The 20,539-nt window shown below is 41.7% G+C and overlaps 1 protein-coding gene across 1 annotated transcript in view; it reads right to left on the reverse strand.

Annotated features, from left to right (window-relative positions):
- The window catches only part of ADCY2 (adenylate cyclase 2), a 385,343-nt gene that overhangs the window by 62,027 nt on the left and 302,777 nt on the right, over nucleotides 1–20,539 (reverse strand). The window contains exons 15-16 of the mRNA XM_055308552.1: nucleotides 15,094–15,178; nucleotides 1,826–1,963 (exon numbers count right to left, since the gene is read on the reverse strand). Of these exons, the coding sequence (XP_055164527.1) occupies nucleotides 1,826–1,963; nucleotides 15,094–15,178 (223 nt within the window). The remainder of the gene's footprint in view (nucleotides 1–1,825; nucleotides 1,964–15,093; nucleotides 15,179–20,539) is intronic.

Raw genomic sequence — 20,539 nt, forward strand, 5'->3', positions numbered from 1 at the left:
TAGGTTCCATCTTATAGAAAATTAGGTGATGACTCCTGGTTTTACCAGGACAAGGGCACCTTCCTTCCAGGACTCCTCAAGATGGGCTTCCAGGCAGAGTGAAGCAAATGAGGAAGCTATCCAGCTCTGGCTTCCTGTTGGCATCAGTTTCACCTGAATCTCCACATATTTCAGAAGGATCGGCACGCTCTACAGCCTAAGAGCAGGACAGATGCCAAGAAACATCTGAGGTCCGCTTCAGCTAGCCTCTTCACTACTTCTTAAAACAAACATCTGCCCTCAATTGAGTTCCAGATGGCTCATGTCTCCCCTTCCCCACCTCTCCCCCCACTCTCACAAACTCTTACCCATCTTCTGGAATTCAGCACAGCCAGCCCTGCCCTCCTGCCTTGCCACCACTCCATACATCTCTGTCACTGGCTCCGAGAACTCACCATGAGCTCTCAGAAGCAGGTAACAGGCTTTTGGGCACCGAGCATCTAGCAATGTACCAGGCACACATTTATGCTCAATGGATCTTTTTTATGCCAAATGAAAGCTATTTGGCAAAAACTAAGTCTTTATTATTTATTATATATGGTCTACCTCCTTGACTTGATCTTCTGCTTCTGGAAGGCAAGGACTGTACATGATACTCAGTAGTTCCAACAACCAGCAAAACATCCAAAATACGAAGTATCTTCATGGCTTATGGTTGATGGAGATTAATGTCAGAATAATAAGGACGCATCGCAACGTGATATGTGTCTTTAAAACAGACCGGAGCATGGATTAGCTACGTGTCTATTTTAAAGGATATACACGTAATGGTAATTCGATACAGTAAGAGAGGCCCCTGGTTAAATATTTACAGACCGCCTGGTTCTTTACTAATCATGATAGTGATGGGAGTGAAAGAAACAAAGACCAGACATTGCTGGGGCGCGTAGTCTCCAGGGAGGATTCCTGGGGCACACAGGCTCTAACACTCCTACAGCTTCCTCAAGGACTTCCTTCCATGTCTTTCCACTGTAATTTTGCCCTTAGTGTAACTTCCCTCCATAACTGTAAACACCCCCCCTCCCCAGGATCTATGTTAGCAATTACTGTCCAAGCATATGACCACCGATCTACATCTGAAGAGTCTCAAGACTAAGGTTCTACTGGACAGAAGTAAATAACTTTATCTCAGCAGCAGCTAGCCCTGCAAGGTCGTGGCAGTCTGGCTTCCAAATTCCTGAGAGACTTACGCTCTCCCTAAGCCCCAGCAACTAAAAAGTCTAGAACCAGCTATTCCTTATAATCTCAGGGAAGATCTTTCTGCCCATGGCTCCTGTCCCCATCCTATAATACTAAAGAGACCTTTCTGCACAAAAAAATGTTTCAAAATGCTTTCTGGACCATTTGCTCCTGGCCCCACATCAGTGTATTTGAATAGTAGCTCATTTTCCAGAAGTGGAAACGGAGCCTGTAGAAATTTAATAAAATCGCACAGCTGGAAAAGTGGGAGCTAAGGGTTGAGATGGGGCCTTTTAAACTCCAGAGCAGGCCACCTCTCCCACTGCCCTCTCCGTATCTACATGGTTCTGTTATCTTTGGTGAGTGCCCCTGCTGACATTCAGTGTCACCTCTATAAGCCAGTAGGTGGGAGGCTGCTGGAAGCCACTGCCCTCTCTCTTGGCACAGGCATCCTTTGCCTTCGAGAAGCTGCTGGTGTAGCAGCTGGATGTGGAACTTAATAGGCAGTAACCAGTGTCACTGTGGAGCTATGGCCAAGGTTTGAAAATCCCACCGAGTTAGGCATCGGCAGCTACGAAGGCTGTGCTTGGTGGGAGCCCTGACTCACCATGTTGAACACGGCCATGGTCAGAATGATGGCCGTGGTGAGGACGGTGAGGGAGACCCGCGGCCAGGGCCGGTCGGCGATGATGCCCGACGACTTCAACAGCCACAGGAGAGAGGCAGATGCCTTCTTGCTGCATTGCTGGGAGGAGACAGAAGAGGAAATGCATTGCTCGTTTATGTACTCCCCTGGGTTTCTCTGTGATGTTTAAAACCATCTGAAGCATCAGTATTCTTTGCAGAGCAAATAATAGGCTCTGCTCTCCCGTGGGGGACCCATACCAGGTCACAAACCTCATTAAAATTAGGTTGGCATCACTGTTAGAAATAAAGAACAAATTAATTACACTTCTGTGATAAATGTAGAACAGTTTGCATGTCCTTTTAGATAGACCTGAAATTATGTTTTAAGAAAAAATTCTCTGGTAAAGGAAAAATATGTCAGTTAATTAAACCACTCTGGGGGATGTGTTGGGTCTCAGATCCCAGTGATGATAAAGCAAAAATTCAGCTGATCCAGGCAAAAAACACATCAACAGGTAGCTCATCCTGAAGAATACAAATGGACCACAGAGCAGATTGATGCCCCAAAGACAACACCTCATTGTTCTGAGGCATGTGTCCTGGGGGTGGCTTTACCTCATCTCACCAACGAGGGGCTTCTTGCCACTCGGGGAGGCTCTTTTTTCCAAATTTTTAATTGTGTTTAACATAATTTTTAAAAACACATCACACATTTTCTCTCCTTTCCCCTATAATCCCTTTCACTATAGGGGAAAGGAGAGAAAATGAGTGGGAAATATCAGAGAGGGGGACAGAACATGAGAGACCCCTAACTCTGGGAAACAAACAAGGGGTAGTGGAAGGGGAGGTGGGCAGGGGGTCGGGGTGACTGGATGACAGGCATTGACGGGGGCACTTGACGGATGAGCACTGGGGGTTATATTATATGTGCCAATCGAACTCCAATAAAAAAATATACAAAAAAACCCCACATCACAGAACATTCTCCCTCTTCATTGTTAAGTACGCAGTTCAGTTGTTACCTTCAGTTGTGTTACCTCTATTCACATGGTTGTGTAGTGTATCTCTGTGACTTCTGGTCTCGCACCACTGGAAAGTCTATGCCCATTGAAGAACTCCCCTCCTCCCTTCCCCTTGCCTCTGACAACCACCAACTCGTTCTCTGTCTCTTACTCTGGGTACCTTGTGAACGTGGAGTCGCGCAGTATTTGTCTTATTGTGACCGGCTCATCTCACTCAGCATCATCTCCAGATTCATCCATGTTGTCACATGTGACCAGATTTTCACATGAATAATGTGAATTATTCACATGAATAATACTGCGTTATGTATAGACCACATTTGATTTAGCCATTCAACCATGGATGGACACTGTGCTGCTTCTGACTTTGGGCCATGGCGAATAACGTGCCAATGCGTGTGGGTGCTAGAGAAGCTCTTTGGATCCAAGAAGGGACTGAGGTTTTTGCAGAATGGTGGGCAATGTCCCCTCAGCATTTTCAGTGGGTCAGACTCTGCTCTGTGGGATTTCAGTGGATGAGCTCACCTCATCCTGGGGGCCACCTTTCTGGGGAGGGACCCCTTTGATATGGACCTGTGTCCAGGTGGTGGGGGAACAGAGACAGGGAGAGTTCTAAGGGGTGGATGACAAACTGCCTGTGCCAGGAGTTACTGTACATATTTACAGATGCTCCTAAGAGGACAAGGGTTACATAAGAGTTCTCTAGGGATCTATATTTTAACCTTCATGTCAAAGGGGTGTCCCAATGGCTACATGTTCTGAAAACACCCCCCAAAAGGTTACGATTTCAAAAGTTTTAAAAGAAGGCCAACATACTGTACCTTTCTGACTCATACTACTAAGTTAATAAAAGGTAAATCTGGTGTGACATCCATAAATCTCAAATAGCAAAACCTCAACAGCATGAATAAACAGTTTTATTTCTATACCTCTTTCACATTGTCTCTTTGCTTTAATGGAAGCATTGCGGTATGCCAAACACTGATACATCAATTAAACTAGTTTTTTTTTTAAGATTTTATTTATTTACTTAGAGAGAGTGAGCGGGGTTGGGGGGTGGTGCACAGAGGCAAAAGGAGAGAGCAAATCCCGAGGAGACCCCATACTGAGCGCACAGCCAGATGTGGGGCTTGATCCCAGCACTCTGAGATCATGACCTGAGGTGAAATCAAGAGATCCTACAACACAGAATGAGAGGTGGTCAGAACAGTAAGAACCAGCCTGTGGCCCAAGATCAAACCCCTACAGCTGAGAGGTTTTCTGCAGGTTAGCTATCCTCCCTGGCTTCTGCTTCCTCATCTCTAAGATGGGGTAGTTATACCTGGCTCCTTGGTCTTATAAGAGGTTAAAAGCTACATCAGGTACCAGGGGCAGACCTTACAATCCTTAGCTCTTTCTTGTTACATTTATGAAGAAAACATCATACTTCTCAGAGGCATTTTAGGGACCAAAAGTCTCTCTCTCTCTCTCTTTTTTTACATTTTATTTACTTATTCATGAGGGACACAGAGAGAGAGGCAGAGACACAGGCAGAGGGAGAAGCAGGCTCCCTGCGGGGAGCCTGATATGGGACTTGATCCCAGGACCTCAGGATCATGCCACTGAGCCACCCAGCGCCCCTAAGGACCAAAAATCTCTTTGCTTCATTTCAATATGAACAAAAAAACCCTCATTTCCCCTCCTTTTCACTATAGGCAACCTGCCTTCTCTCTTCATTCCTGTCACCAAGTAGAGGCCAGGTGAAGAGAACTGTCATGAAACATGAAAATTGGTAAGCAATGCTGGTGACAAGGACAAGGAAACAGTGGGTGACACAGATGAGCCCCCTGAGCCACGATGCAGGGGGCGGGGGAGACATTCACAGGAGCAGCAGATGCCAACGATGGGGAGCAGAGAAGAGAAGGAGGATCTGATTAAGGAAAAGGAGACCCCTGATTCTATTGCGGCTCTGAATAAAAAGCACCGCCTGGATCCTGATGTGATAATTTGGATCAGTGTATTCTATTTTGGGTGAAGTAGTCAAGTAAAGTCTCTGAGGGAAAAATAAGTTTGTCAAAATTCACACCATCCTCATGAAAGGTTATAAATAATCCCATCTCATAGAATATTTTGGCATTTATTGAGCCAAAATCAAGAGTTGGATGCTTAAGTGACTGAGCCACCCAGGCGCCCCAGTGTCCTTTTCAAAAATAAAATCTAGAGAAGTAGAGAGAAGTAGGTGTTTCTATTAAGTGAAGTTTAATAACATGAAACACATTTAGAAAAGCTATAAATCTAATGAGAAGTAGCAGATTTTTAGTATTAGAAAAACAAAACTCATCTTAAAATCTTGTCTGAAAGAACATTTAAGTTTATCACATAAACATGCATTTTTGTGTATTTGCCTGAAGGAACATCTAGTTTGGCATTTTAATTCCCCAAGGACTGTCTTTTTGAATGGTAGCAACAAGCTGCAGGAATAATTACTTGTAACATTTAGTGCTACAGAGACTGCCATGTGTACTTTGATTCTTTAATTGTACTTGAATTTCCGGCAGAAAGGCTTCTTTATTTCCATCAATCATATTTTACAAAATCAACATGTTTCTTCCGTAAGCCCTGCGTGAACTACATTCCTCAGCCATCCATCCACTGTGTGGCACTCACAGCCTGTCCACATTGTGTTATCTCTGGCCACAAGGAGAGTTGGTTGAGGATGGTGACCATATCATACCCATCTTTGTATTCCCAAAGCAGCACTGTTGAGCAAAGAGCAGGGACTCAACAAATACTTGTTCACCATGTTCTTTATCTTAACCATGGAATCAAAGGGAAATTTCCAGCAGCCAGAAACACAGGTGCTCACTGCTAAAGGTACTGAAGATGTGAGGTTGGCCTGGGAGTGTTCTGGAACTGGATGCAAGCTATAACACCTGGAGGGTGGGCTTTTGATGCCCATAGGAGGAAAGAAATTGTTGCCTTGGTCTTGCAAAGGATGGGCAGCTAAGACCAAGATCCCTGAATAAAACCAGAAGCCTCAGTGTGCATATCTCTTTTCAAGTAATTATTTTCATTTACTCGGAGTAAAATTTCAGTATTGGAATGACTGGATCATATGAGCACTGACTAGGGTAGAGAATTGTTGAATCATTATATAGTACACCTAAAATTAATACAACACTGTATGTTAATTATACTTCAACAACAACAACAACAAAAAAAACACAAACAAACAAAATCCCAGAAGCCTCAGGAGACTGTTCCCGCCATGTAGAGTCTAGAAAAACTCCATGCACTAGTTCAGGGAAGTATCAATAAACTTCCAATGATAAATTCTAATTCTAAATACGAGTGATGGGTTTGAAATGTTATATGCTCCATAATGCGAACCTCAAATTGAGGGGTTATTGAGTCAAAGACCAGAGAAAGTCCTTGGAGTTCCTGCTAGCTGATGGAGGACAAATCCCACTGAACATGACCTCAAAATAAAAAAGAAATTATGAACTACATAGGGCAACAGGCCATAAGAGGAAGAAACAACAGACACAACAGAAGGTAGAATTAGCACCACAGGATCTTCACGTATCATATCAATTTGAAACAGCCTGCAAAATGAGATTAAAATAATCAAAGGTGGATTAAAGTAATAATGAATGAGCATTTAAAAGAAAATAGCAGATGTATTTTAAAAACTATCCACAAAGACTCTCAAGGGATGAAAACGAAAATATAGATATTGAAAAATGCAATAGTTATGCTGAAGAGGGTAGGATGGCTCTGAGGAAATACCTCATAAAACAGCACAAAAAGACAGGGATGAAAAACCACTAAAGGAATCTCGAGTCACAGAAAGGATAATAAAAAGAACCAATAAATACACTTGTAACGAAAGTTTGAGGAAAAAGAAAACAGAAAGACCAGGAAAGAAGCAAAATACATGGAGCCATGGAGAAACAGCTTTGTGGACCTGGAGCAAAAAAAATGAGCTCTGTGGCTAATGAGACATCCTGACTCTCAAACGGGAAATGAAAGTAAAGCTGTACCTCAACACCAGAAATCGCTGGCCCATGACTAACAAAGAGCAAATCTATAAAACAACCAGAGAGAAGATATATTACCTACCAAGAAACAGCAATTAGACTATAGATTTCTCCTTGATATGTTAATATGGAAAATATGGATTAATGTTTTCACAGTATTAGAAAAATTATCACAAACTCTTTCTCAATAAGGAAAGAACAGACCAGTTTTTAAATACAAACACTGAGTACATGATGCACAGGCTCACACTGAAAGGATTAAAGAAGACGGAAACAGTCAACGAAACTAAAAGGCAACCTATGGAATGAGAGAAGATATTTGAAAATGACATATCAGATACAGGGCTAGTATCTAAGATCTATAAAGAACTTATCAAACTCAGTACCCAAAAAACAATCTAGTCAAGAAGTGGGCAGAAGACATGAACAGACATTTTTCCAAAGAAAATCTATACATGGCCAACAGACACATGAAAAAATGCTCAACATCCCTTGTCATCAGGGAAGTATAAATCAAAACCACAATGAGATACCACTTTACACCAGTCAGAATGGCTAAAATTAATAAGACAGGAAACAACAGATGTTGGAGAGGATGTGGAGAAAGGGGAACCCTTTTGCACTGCTGGTGGGAATGTGAACTGGTGGAGCCACTCTTGCTCCAGAGGATTGGAGGTTTGGAGGTTCCTCGAAGAGTTAAAAATAGAGCTACCCTACGACCCAGCAACTGGACTGCTGGGGATTTACTCCAAAGATAAGGATGTAGTGAAATGCCAGGACACCTGCACCCCAATGTTCACAGCAGCAATGTCCACAATAGCCAAATCATGGAAGGAGCCACAATGTCCTTTGACAGATCAATGAATAGAGAAGATGTGGTCTAGATATACAATGGAATATTACTTGGCCATCAGAAAGGATGCATTCCTACCATTTACATTGACATGGATGGAACTAAAGGGTATTATGCCGAGTGAAATAGTCAATCAGAGAAAGACAATTATCATATGGTTTCACTCATACATGGAATATAGGAAATAGTGCAAGGGACCATAAGGGAAATAGGGAAAACTGAATGGGAAGAAATCAGAGAGGGAGACAAACCATGACAGACTCTTAACTCTGGGAAACAAACGGAGGGTAACTGGAGGGGAAGTGGGGGGGGATGGGGTAACTGAGTGATGGGCATTAAGGAGGGCACGTGATGTGATGAGCACTGGATGTTATACTATATGTTGGCAAATTGAATTTAAATAAAGAAAAAAATTTAAGACAAAGGGTTAGAAAAGGAACAATCCTTTGGGAATGTGGAGATGGAGTCCTGGAGGGAGGAATGATATATTCAGGAAGAAAAGTGAGAAATGGATAAACAAAAATGATGACAACAATGAAAACAATGAATAACAAGAGCAGTTTAAATTTAGAAAAATTTAACCCAAACTCTTTATCTTTCTGTGCTGTTTTATAGGCTATTTACCCAGCTCTCATCTTACCTTCTTCAGGATAATGACAGATCAAGAATCTGATCATCTTATTCCATCTTTCATACTCAGGAATGGAATGGAAGATGGAACAAGAACATCAGATTTGGAGTACAGTATTCTTCAACAATAAGGTGGAGCCATTGATGAGCTCTGTTAGTCTTGTGTACATTACACATTTTAAGTTAATCAGTCAAAAGAAAATACTAGGATGCATAACTTCCAAGTCACTATAGGGAATAAAAGAGAATAAATAAATTCCATGGATCCAAGGGGACACAGAAGAGGAGGGAAAATATATAGAAGCAATGAAGATACATGCTGGAATAAAAAAGAAAAAGCAAAATAAGACTGTCATAGTAATTATAATGCACGTAAGTGTGTTATACTTGACAAGTATACTTGACAGAGACTGTTAGATCAGAGGAAATAACTTGCAACTGGATTTTTTTTTTAAACCAGAGACACACCTAAAACCCACATACTGACAAGGAAAAGTCAAATACAAAGAAGGAAAAAAAGAAGTCTGGGAAAGTACGAAACACAAAAAGCTGCAGAATTATACTGATATTGGAGAAAATAGACTTCAAGGGAAGAAACTCCGGTAGGGTAGAGAGCTTTTCTATCAGCCAGTGTGTGACCTACACACTATGTCCTTCTACAGGACAGACTTCATCCCTGCCGGGAACAGGGTCACTGGGCTGGCATCACATAATCTCTGCTACACACAACAGGGGGCAAACACACTGAGAAGTCTCTTCTGATGTGTGCTAGCATTTTCATTTGCTGTATCTGGAATCCCTGTTCTAAGAGACACTTTTGGGGGTGGTTTTCTTTGTGGTATTTTGGTTAGAGTCACTCTTGTATTTGTTCCAGAGATGTACATCCACTCAGGTAGTCTAGTATTCAATCTGGCCTTAATTCTGTACTTATTATTACTCATATTATAATGACAAGCATTATTAATTTATTGCCCCCTGTAATGAAAATGTAAACTTATTCTCCATTTTAGTTTCTACTTAGATGAACTGGAGTGTTTTGGTCATCAAGTAAAATAATATATTTTCTTATTTGAAGGATTCTCATATATGTGAAAACATTTTGCAAAGTATTATTATGAAAGGTGCTTTCTTACTAGAATATTTTAGAGTCTAAATCCACTTGTAAATTAACTTTCCCCTTCCCATCTTACCAAATGCCCTTTTTTTAAAAAGATTTTATTTATTTATTCATGAGAGACATACAGAGAGAGGCAGAGACACAGGCAGAGGGAAAAGCAGGCTCCCTGCAGGGAGCCCGATGTGGGACTCGATCCCAGGATCCCGGGATCACACACTGAGCCAAAGGCAGATGCTCAACTGCTTAGCCACCCAGGCTTCCCTTATCAAATTTCTTTTAAAATGGAGCTGTACTTTCCCCAGAATCCAGTTTTAAATAAATTAGGCCAAAAGTTGAATAATGTCTATCAAAACTAGACCAGAGGGAAATACAAATGTGGCTCTCTGTGAGGTGGTCTTAACTTACCTCTGTGATTTTGACCAGTGGATACTTAGCCGTCACTGCAAGGCAACATCCATGCCAGGTATGCCCACGACCATGAACGTGGTCACCTGCTGGTGACTCTCCACACACAGGCTGGCACCTTCCAATTAGTCATTAGGGTCCTAGGGATTGATCCAACCTCCTTGCTATACACTACAGGGCCGGATGTGTACCATCTGTGAGCACCCGTTTCACTAACTGCAAAAAGGGCATTTCCTCCAAGGGCTCTCATGAGATGAGCCACAATACATAAAATGCCTAGCAGAACAAATCATTTTTGATATAATACAGTTATTTGTAAACTGAGATGAGATTAGATGCAGAGCTATTTGTGGGGATCCTGCCTGTCACAGGCCCTTTGCATGGATTCTGAAGGTTCTTACCCAAGAAAGGGAAACCTTTGCTGGTCTTACAGCACTCAAACTGGTGGTCCTGCTCCAAAGTCTTCACTTCCACCATCAAGAAATCAGATTACAAGTCCTTCTTTATCATGGAGGATCTTTATCATGATCATTCTTTATCGTGGAGGAAAACTTTTCCTCTAAGTGACTGGAGTGGAAATTTGCTGAAGCACGTGGTACCTCCAGAGTTTGGCATCTCTCGTCCACAAAATGTGGGGCTGGACAAGGTTATCTCTGGGTTCCCTGTCTGCTCTCAAGTTTTACAAATCTGAAATGCTAACCGGCATCTGCTGTAGACGCAAGTGCCTCATGAAGGTGCTGACACAGCGGTGCCTGTGGAGACCTGACAAGTGGGGACCCAGGAGAGGCCAGGGTGCCAGTGGCCAGGAGCCCGGAAGTGCTGGCAGCAGGGGTTGGTGGCTGGGGCTGAATTCAGAGCCACACGCTCGGAAAAAGTCAACCCGGGTGAGAATGAGGGCAAGACATTTTCTGCACAGCAGTGCCAGGAGGCTGGCTGCTTTTGGGTGCAACCCAATGTTCCTTCAAGCTTAAGGAGATTAAATATTTATCTTGTATTTCAAGTGCTGGAAGTACTACAATGAGCACAACACGGCTGAAGTGAACTCACTGGTGATTTTTCCATCTAAAGGATCAAAAAAATAATATAAGATGAGAAGCCCGACCAGCAGGTATGAGGGAAGTTGGTGACAAAGGTGGGCTCTGCCAAATTGGTTTGGGAAGGCCGGGGGGTTATTTCCAACTGAGGAGACAACTCAAAGCACATCAGAATCAAAGAATCGAAGCATGGGTGAGAAGGCATTTCACTGTGGCAAGAAGATGGTCACCCACTCACCAGTGCTTCACACATCCATCTACCTGTAGAACCTGTGCCCACGCCAGGCCACCTGGAGAAGGGAAGATCCCTGTGGCACTCGGGGACGCCTAACTGGCCTGGTGGTGGTGCTGGGGAGGCCGCGGAGGGACTGCGTGGAGCTGGATGAGTGCACACAGTGGAGGGGAGCCTCACCGAGATGCCTTTAGTCCAGTAGTGCTTCCTTCGTGCATGCTTATTTTTTTTATCTTATTTATTTATTCATTCATGACAGACATAGAGAGAGAGAGAGAGAGGCAGAGACACAGGCAAAGGGAGAAGCAGACTCCATGCCAGGATCCTGATGCAGGACTCGATCCTGGGACTCCAGGACCATGCCCTGGGCCAAAGGCAGGCTCCGAACTGCTGAGCCACCCGGGAATCCCCTGATTTGTTTGTTGTTGTTTTTTTTTAAAGATTTTATTTACTTATTCATGAGAGACACAGAGAGAGGCAGAGACACAGGCAGAGGGAGAAGCACGCTCCCTGCAGGGAGCCCAATGCAGGACTCAATCCCAGGACCCTGGGATCCTGACCTGAGCTAAAGGCAGACGCTCAACGACTGAGCCACCCAGGTGCCCCCACGCATGCTATTACATGCATTCCTGTGGGCAGCATTCTGCTGGATTCACTGGGAGACAAAAGTGAGTGTGGGAAACAATTCTTATCTCAGAAAAAAAACTACTCTATGTAGGGGAAACAACAGTCACACTCACCAGAAAAATTAAAAAAAAAAAAAAAGAGGGGGAGTCAACTAAGTTGTTACATAATCAAATGCTAAATTATATGGCACAGATCCTAAGTCCCACAGCACTCACAGAAGCGCCCACTGCAGGGGCTGGTGGGCTTCTGAGAAAGGTTCTAGAAGGCAAGCAGTTGCAGGACCCACCCACAGAGTGAAGTAGGCAACAGGCGGCAGAGGTAGTGCTGGGAGCCACTAGTGCAGTGAGAGCGGGAGTGAGGGGCAGAGAGGGGTGCGCTCTGGGCTTCTCATAATAGGAACAGTGGTAACAAGTAAGTTCCCAGACTTTTTTATCAGACTGAACAAGTGTCTGATTTTTCTATCAAAAGGAAAAAAACAAAACAGAAAAACAGCCCTGCATTTCATGATCACTCTTATTTTTTGCCCATCTTAACGTGTCTCTACTTTTTTATCAAACCCCGCTGTACCAAATGACCAGGTAGTAGCAGATCCTTTTTGTGCAACACAATGGGACAAAAGTCAAGCTCTTGGAAAGAAAATCTTAGAGTTATCTTTTCTCTCTCTCTCTCTTTTTAAAGATTTTATTTATTTATTCATGAGAGGTACAGAGAGAGGCAGAGACGCAGGCAGAGGGAGAAGCAGGCTCCTTGTGGGGAGCCGGAGATGGGGTACTCGATCCTGGGACTTCAGGATCATGCCCTGGACAAAGGCAGACTCTCAACCACTGAGCCACCCAGGCATCCCAGGGTTACGTTTTCTCAACCTCCTTTATCAAAGAATGTTACTTGAATTCTTCCTGCAGGGAGTTTAGTACCAGCACTATTACCACAGTGTTGCCTCTGGTATTTACGTTAACATATGGTAATGGAAGGATATGAAGGATATCAATGTTTCAGGGATATTAAGTACTCTTTCATAAACTCAGTATTTAATCCAAAGAGAAATGCAAAACATGGTAACACTTCATATAATTGGTGGGGTTTCAAGAGGTCAGGGAATGAGCAGTTAGGATGTCAGGATTCTTCTCCATGACCGCTAAGATTATCTGTGACACATGTTCACTTTTGACTGAATTTGGAGGACAGAATAGAAAGCACATTGAAAGCCTTTTTAGACTGGTTGTGCCTTCATTTGTTGGATATTGATGGTTAGAAAAAAGTCCTTACAGAATTGTTTACACAGTACAAAGAACCTCTTATAGGAATGAGAAGAGTTCCTTTTTTGAATTTTACCAGAGTTACCTCTCGACCAAGGATTACAGCTGGCCACTGGTGGGGATGGAGGGAGCCTCATTCACTGATCCTACCAATTCAAGTTCAGAAAAAAAGCTGTCCTTAAGGACACCTGGGTGGCTCAATGGTTGAGCATCTGCCTGTGGCTCAGGGTGTGATCCCAGAATCCCCGGGATTGAGTCCGGCATGGGGTTCCCCGCAGGGAGCCTGCTTCTCCCTCTGCCTGTGTCTCTGCCTCTCTCTGTGTCTCTCATGAATAAATAAATAAAATCTTTAAAAAAAGAAAGAAAGACGTCCTCAAGCCTAGTCTTCCTGATCACTTTGGCAAAATCCAGGCTTCTTTTGAGGGGGAGGCAGGCACCAGTTCATTCCCAGCACTGAAATTTGCGCTTTGAGACAACACAGAGTTACAGACTCCCTTGCATCTGGTGTGTGGGTGTCAGGGTCTTAGGAAGCCCCTGGGAAGGGGAGGAAGCAGGCATCCTGGGTGTGGGATCCTGACGGCCCGGAAGCACCAGAGGATGGGCCTGGGAGAGACGAGGAGCCATGGCAGGTTGGTGGGATTCTATCCAGGCTGAGAGGAGAGATATTACATAAGACAAAAGCATTCTCTCAAAGGCAGCAAAGTTGCTCTGGAGATTCTCCTTCCAGCACCCACTTCTCTGTTTCTTTTCGATAGCAATTTAGTGGAAAGAAAAAGTCAGCTTGAAACCTTAAAAATATACTGTTTCCCCCACCCTGAAGACTGGATTCCTCGGAACAGAAAATGAGAAATGTGGCCCGTTAGACACAATGGTAGAAGCTGCCGTCAGCTGAACAGGACTTGGGTTTCCAGTGGGACCCCACAAAGGATAGCTCTTTTTCTGAAAACCTGAGAAGGGGGCTGCAGAAGCTTTCTGAGGGCCAGGAAAACAGAGTGGAGCCCATGTGTTTTTCCACCTAAGGAACATGTGAACATGGAAAACCAGACTTCTTTGTATATTAGGTATTTTAGAAACTTGACACCGATTCCCATGGGGCAATATTTATACCCTATAGTTTTTCAGGGGATTTTTAAGAAACCTGAGATGCCGTGTGTGCATTCCAGGAAATCTGAAACCACAATGCCAGTTTTGGAAGAGTTTCCAGTCCAATTTGAAACGTCTAAATTATGATATAGCAAACAAACCCCACATTAATTTGCAAAGGTACACAGCAGAGATGGTATAGAGCATCCGTTGTTGAGAGGCAGAGACATACACTGAAATCTTAATGCTTTTTGGCAAAAAGATTTCAACCCATCAGACTAGACTGTACCTGATGCTTGAGAGCTGGCTCAGGGTGACCTTTCTTGGTTTCCACACCTTCTTGTTTCCACACATCTCCAATGAACAAGATAAAGCACTGACTATCTTTTTGGATTTCCATCTCATTGTTGGCTTCCTTATGATGTTCTCATGGAGTTACTTGCTTTGACTCAAGAATACACTTAGATTTGATTCTTACATCCTGAACTAGCACTTGAACCATAACAGCTTGCAGTGATTGGTTTAAATTAAAACACTCACCAAATGTATTTTTACATTTGCTATTTTCACATGTTCCAAAATTTTGTCTTGAAAGTGGATATAAAAGACATATTGGTTTAAATTTCAATTCCCTTGTATGTGAAAAGCCTCCTATTATACTAGTGCTTACAGCTATAAATACTCTGAAAAGTCAGAGAGGATACAACGTGATGACAGAAATAAATAAACACGAATATAGGTTTATGGTGTGACATACAACACTTGAAATAATCTTCAAACTAGTGTCTTAGCTGTGCACAATCTGCCTCAGTTGATATTCTGGGCTGCTGACATGAAGGGTGCATGTTGCTTTACCGGGACCTGTAGCTCTTAAAAGGGTAAATCAACAAGCTCCCCTGTATCCAGCAAAAAAACAGTTTTCACTCAAAGAGCACAGTTTTCAAGTAAGTTCCAAATTTGAAGTACCTACCAAAAGCTGTCCAGCAAAGCAGATGAAAAGGATAAAGGCGAGCAGGAGAAATGCAGCTCCAAAGGAGATCCCCAGAATCGATGTTCTATCCGGAAACAAAAAGGAACAGGTTAGTGTGGGGGTAGTTTCCATTATCCTGGAAAGCCATCAGTAATACTTTGGGCTTAATTAGGACTTAATGAGGACTTCTTTCCTCATTCAGTTTTTGAGAAATGAAAATGGAGCTAAAACCAACAATATGTCCATAGAACAATGTGTCCACAACTGTGTCTGGTCAACTTGCTGGTTCCCCAAAATTGCCCTACAAGTACCAGGTCATTGTGAAAGCAAAATAATCTTTTTCTGACTCTCCTATGCAACTAGCACTTCGATGCCTGCACGTGGCCCCTTCCCTGCCACTGATGTCCTGGCAGCTGCTGCCCTTGAAGACCTCCTGGCCCTTCCTTACATCTGCTCACTTAGGGAGACACTAAGTCCTTACCCTCCCCAGTACAATCCAGTCAGATTCACCTTCTCTCAGCAATCATGCAGCTAAATGTTTACTGAGGTTCCCTAAAGATTTCAGGGACCATTCTTACCCCAAGCTGATGAACATGCAAACTTCTTCCTATGATCACGTGAAAAATTAAGTTACAATTTTGCTACTGACAGGTTGAAGGTAGATAAAAGCATTTATAAGAATTGTATGCCTCTTTGAGACATCCTTTTTTATTTTTATTTTTAAAATATTTACTTATTTATTTATTTGAGAGAGAGAGAGCGATAATATGAATATGAATCCCAAGCAGATTCCCCACTGCGCACAGAGCCCAATGCAGGGCTCGATCTCATGTCCCTGATACCATGACCCGAGCCGAAATCGAGAAGTGGATGCCTAACCAACGGAACCGCTCAGGTGTCTAGAGACATCCTTTAAATCATTAAAAAGTTCAAAGCCTCTTTAAAACCTCATTTAATCCAAGAATAGAAGTGTTCAGGGGTATTAAAAGGGCCAAACCACAATGAATAATCAAAGCTGGAATTCAAATAGACATCTAAGGAGACATCAGGTGGTGTCTCAGACTGCAAGAGACCCTCCAGTCAATGAGTTTGGCCAGAGATACTGAGGAGACAGAAGGACTGGTACAGAGAACAGAGCATCAACACTCTGAATATCGATGCACAGAAGGCTCAGAAGCAACTCAGAAATGCGTGTGCACAGCTGTGAGCCCACAGGGAAGGAAACAAAGCAGATAACCAGTGAACAGAGCAACCCCCCCACCCCCATTGTCATCATGATGGGAAGGCTCCACTCAGCTCACACTCTCAAATACCTCCTCTATTAGGAACAGTCAACAAAAGTTTGACTTCAAACCAAAACCTGAGCCTCACTCGATGACGCCCTGGGCACTGAGCTGTCTCCTAAGGTGATGCACAGTGATTTCAAATACCTGGCCAGATAATGACATCTGTTCACATTTTTTTTGAGTAACAGTTAAGTCTGTAATAGAAGGATGTATACACACCAAATATATCTAGTCCCATACAAGGCTGTAATGACAGAGACAAGTAAGATGTACTTGTTTTGAGTTGCTTACAGCGCAGGAGGGGTAAGCACCCTATGTCCTTACATGCCCCCCTCCACCCCTCCAAGAATATCTTGCTTTCAGACAGCACTCCAGTCCTCAGCCCATCCTTGGTCAGAAGCCACCAGTCTCGCATCTCCCCAACACATTATCTGGGAGCCTCCTGCTTAGCCAGGCAGTGTGGTGGGAGGGGAGTGTGAAACAGCACCTCAGAAGAATGGAGGCCCCTTGGCACTCCTGTGACTGAAGAGGGACACAGTAACTCATCTGCTGAATTTGGGTTTGCCATCTTTCACGTCCATCTTTACAGGAGAGGCTCCGATGGGCTTTCTTTGATTCTGTGCTGACCTGGTTTCTTTCTGATTTCAAGGTAATGTCAGCTTCATAAGGCTGAGTTCAGAAACATTACATCTTTTTTTTTGGTCGGAAACTGTTTAAATAACACATAAATGATCTCTTCTAGAAGGTTTGGTAAACGTCAGCTGTAAAACTGTCTGATGATAGTGATGGTGATAACGTTGATGATGATGGTGACGGGTGATGGTGATGACATTAATGGTGTGACCATGATGGTGATCATGATGATGATCCTGGTGATGACATGATGATACAAGATGGTGATGATAAGAAGATAGATTATTTACTTTCTGCCAAGTACTGTTCTAAAGGCTTTACATGTATAAACCACTAAATCATCATAAAAGTCATGGATAGTAGTTACTATCATTACCTCGTTTTACCAAGGAGAAACAGTGGCCCAGAGAAGCTGATATAATTGTCTAAGTCATATCTCTATTAGGTGGTGTGGTCAGGACTTACGCCCTTTCAGTTGTATTCCTGACCCAGATTCTGTTTTTCGGAGTAGACAAGTCACATTTCTACCTTGTTTACTGTCTCTATTCCTTCAGTCAATCTTGATAATTTTCCTGGAAAACTGTTTCATTTAGATTTTCAGATGTAAAATATTCTACATAATATTCTTTTATAATTTCAAAAGTCTCCATTTTTGAAGCATAATTTTCTTGATTTTAATGTTCTTTTTCCTTTTCTCTCTACATCAGACTTTTGAAGCTGTTCATGTTTGTTGATCTTCACAGTGAATGAGCTTTTGGTTTATTATTAAGATCTATGCTTTCTGATAGTTTTCTATATAATTAGTTTCTGATTTAAATTTTAACAATTGCTTCCTCCTTCTTTACACAAACTTATATTATTTTTTCCTTGACAGATATTTATTGCCAATCTTTTGCATTTTCTAATAAATGCATTTAAGGGCATAAATATTCCTATAACTACTGCTTTAGCCAAATCCTATAGTTTTTGATTTGTAGTTACTTACTGTCGTTCTTCTCCAAAAAGCCTCTAATTTCAATTTCCATTTCCTTTTAATAGAAAAGTTATTCAGAAGTCTAATTTATAAATTCCACAAGGAGATTACTTTTGGTCTGTCCCTGCTATTTCTAATTTCATTAGATTTTATCAGAGAGTGCGGTTTCTATTATTTCTACTTTGACAATTTACTTTTCTTCTAGGGTGTGATGAACACAATCTATTTCTATTATAGTTTATAGATTTCTAAAAATGTTATGTATTTCCTTTCACTGGTAACAAAGCATATTCCCTAAATATGTCTATTGTGAGAGCCGGATGAGTTAGTCAAGTTCCTGGTGGGCTGACTTAATGGTTCAATTTGGTCTGTCAATTTTAGAATGCATTACTATTTCCGGTGAGGCTTGTGGGTTTGTCAATATATCTGAACAATCTAATAGTTTCTCTTTTATTTCAAAGAGATGCTGGAGTAACCGAAGATTTATGACTATTAAGTTTTCTTGGTGACTGTACCATTGTTACAAGGCTTTCTTTTTCTTGTGCTGAATATCTTCCACTTGATTCCATGTCGTCAGAAAATTTTATTCCCACAGCTTTCTTTTTCCTGTAAGCTGTTTCCCAGAATAGCTGTTTTCCATCCTTTATTTTCAACCTTTTTTGTCTTTTAATTTTGGAAATCTCCTGTACCTAATACAGAGGTGGCCTTTGGTTTTAGCCTCAATCTTTGAGCCTCTTTTCATGGATAGGACATTTTTATCCACTCACAATTATGCAATTTGGCAATATTTGACCAAATCCTTCCTTTTTATTTTCTTAAAATGCTCCATAGAATTCACAAAGAAATCACCACAATAGGAGGTTTTCTTTGTAAGAAGGTTTAAAAAAACCAAATCTAATAAATTTGATAAACACCCATTAAAATTTTCTATCTCATTACATGTCCACTTGGGTAGGGTTGTTTTCAAGGAATTTACCCATTTTATGTAAATTGTAAATCTTTTTGGTCTGGAGTAATTTGTAATATTCCATATTTATCCCAGCAATCTCTACAGTGAATCCTCTTTTATTCCTCATGTCATTAGTCTGGGTGCTCTGTGATTATCTCTTTCTTGATCAGTCTTGCTAGTAGTGGTTTAGGAATTTTTAAACTTTTTCTTTTTTTCTTTCTTTTTTTTGGGGGGGGGGTTAAACTTTTTCAAAGAACCTGCTTGTGTTTTATTAATTTTCTGTATTGGTTGTTTTCTATTTTATAGATGTATTCCATCTTTAGTATTTATTCCCATATACTTGATTTGTTCATCTTTTTCTGGCTTCCTAAGTCAAAACTTAGACAAGTTTTAACGCTTTCTTCTTTTCTAATATAAGCATCCTAAAGCTACAAATTTCTCTCTAAATTAGTGCTTTAAGCTACATTCCACACCTTTGGGTAGGTTATATTTTGATGTCTAAGATATTTTCTAATTTCTCTCATGATTTTTTGGCTCAGAGTTATTCAAAGGTATATATAGTCTAATACTGAAATATCTGGGGATACTTTAGATCTTCTGTTCTTCCTCATTTCTATTTTGATTGTGGTATGGTTCAGTATCACAGTGTAAGATTTTTTTTTTATCTTTTCAAATTTATTTCAATCTTTTCAAATTTGTCATGATGCTTTTATGGCCTGGCATATATTTTGGCCATGTTCCACGTGCAATTTAAAATCACATGTATTTTACAGTTGGGTTCCTGTTCTGGGAATGTCGGTTTCAAGAAGTAAATAATCTTTCTCATATTTGCTATATCCTTATTTATATGGTAAGGTTTGTAAAAGGGATATTAAAAGTCTAATTATGACTACAGATTTATCAAACTCTTTGATTTTAACATTTTTTTCCTTTTATGTATGTCATAGCTGTTTTAAGCATTCTGCACATTTCATAATTCTATGCTTTCTGATGATTTGCCCTTTCATTATTCAATGTCTGTGTCTCTATTAATACTTCTTTCCCTCATGTCTACTTTGCTATTACTACATGTGCAGTAGCCTTCTCATGCTGTTTAGATTATACATATTTTCTGTCCTTCAAGTTCCATCCCAAATGTCTTTTGTATTTAAAATGCATCCCTTGGAAAGAAAAAAAAAATGCATCCCTTGGGGGTGCCTGGGTGGCTCAGTCAGTTAAGCATCTGCCTTCAGCTCAGGTCATGATCCCAGGGTCCTGGTGGGTGGGGGGCGGGGGGCGCATTTGGTCCCTGCTCAGTGAGGAGGAGCCTGCTTCTCCCTCTCCCTCTTCCTTGGACTTGTGCTCTCTCTCTCGGAAATAAATAAAATCTTAAAAAAAAAAATGCATCCCTTGTGCTGTTGATAATGCAGCTATAAACATCATAGTGCATGTGTCCCTTTGAATCAATATTTTTGTGTCTTTGGGTAAATAGTAGTGCAATTGCTGGGTCATAGGGTTATTCTATTTTTAACTTTTTGAGGAACTTCCATACTGGGTTCTAGAGTGGCTACACCCATTTGCATTCCCACCAACAGTGTAAGATAGTTATGAAAAGAGCCCAAATGT

Source organism: Nyctereutes procyonoides, unplaced genomic scaffold (genome assembly GCF_905146905.1).
Source record: "Nyctereutes procyonoides isolate TBG_1078 unplaced genomic scaffold, NYPRO_anot_genome, whole genome shotgun sequence".
In the NCBI taxonomy this organism is placed as follows: domain Eukaryota; kingdom Metazoa; phylum Chordata; class Mammalia; order Carnivora; family Canidae; genus Nyctereutes; species Nyctereutes procyonoides.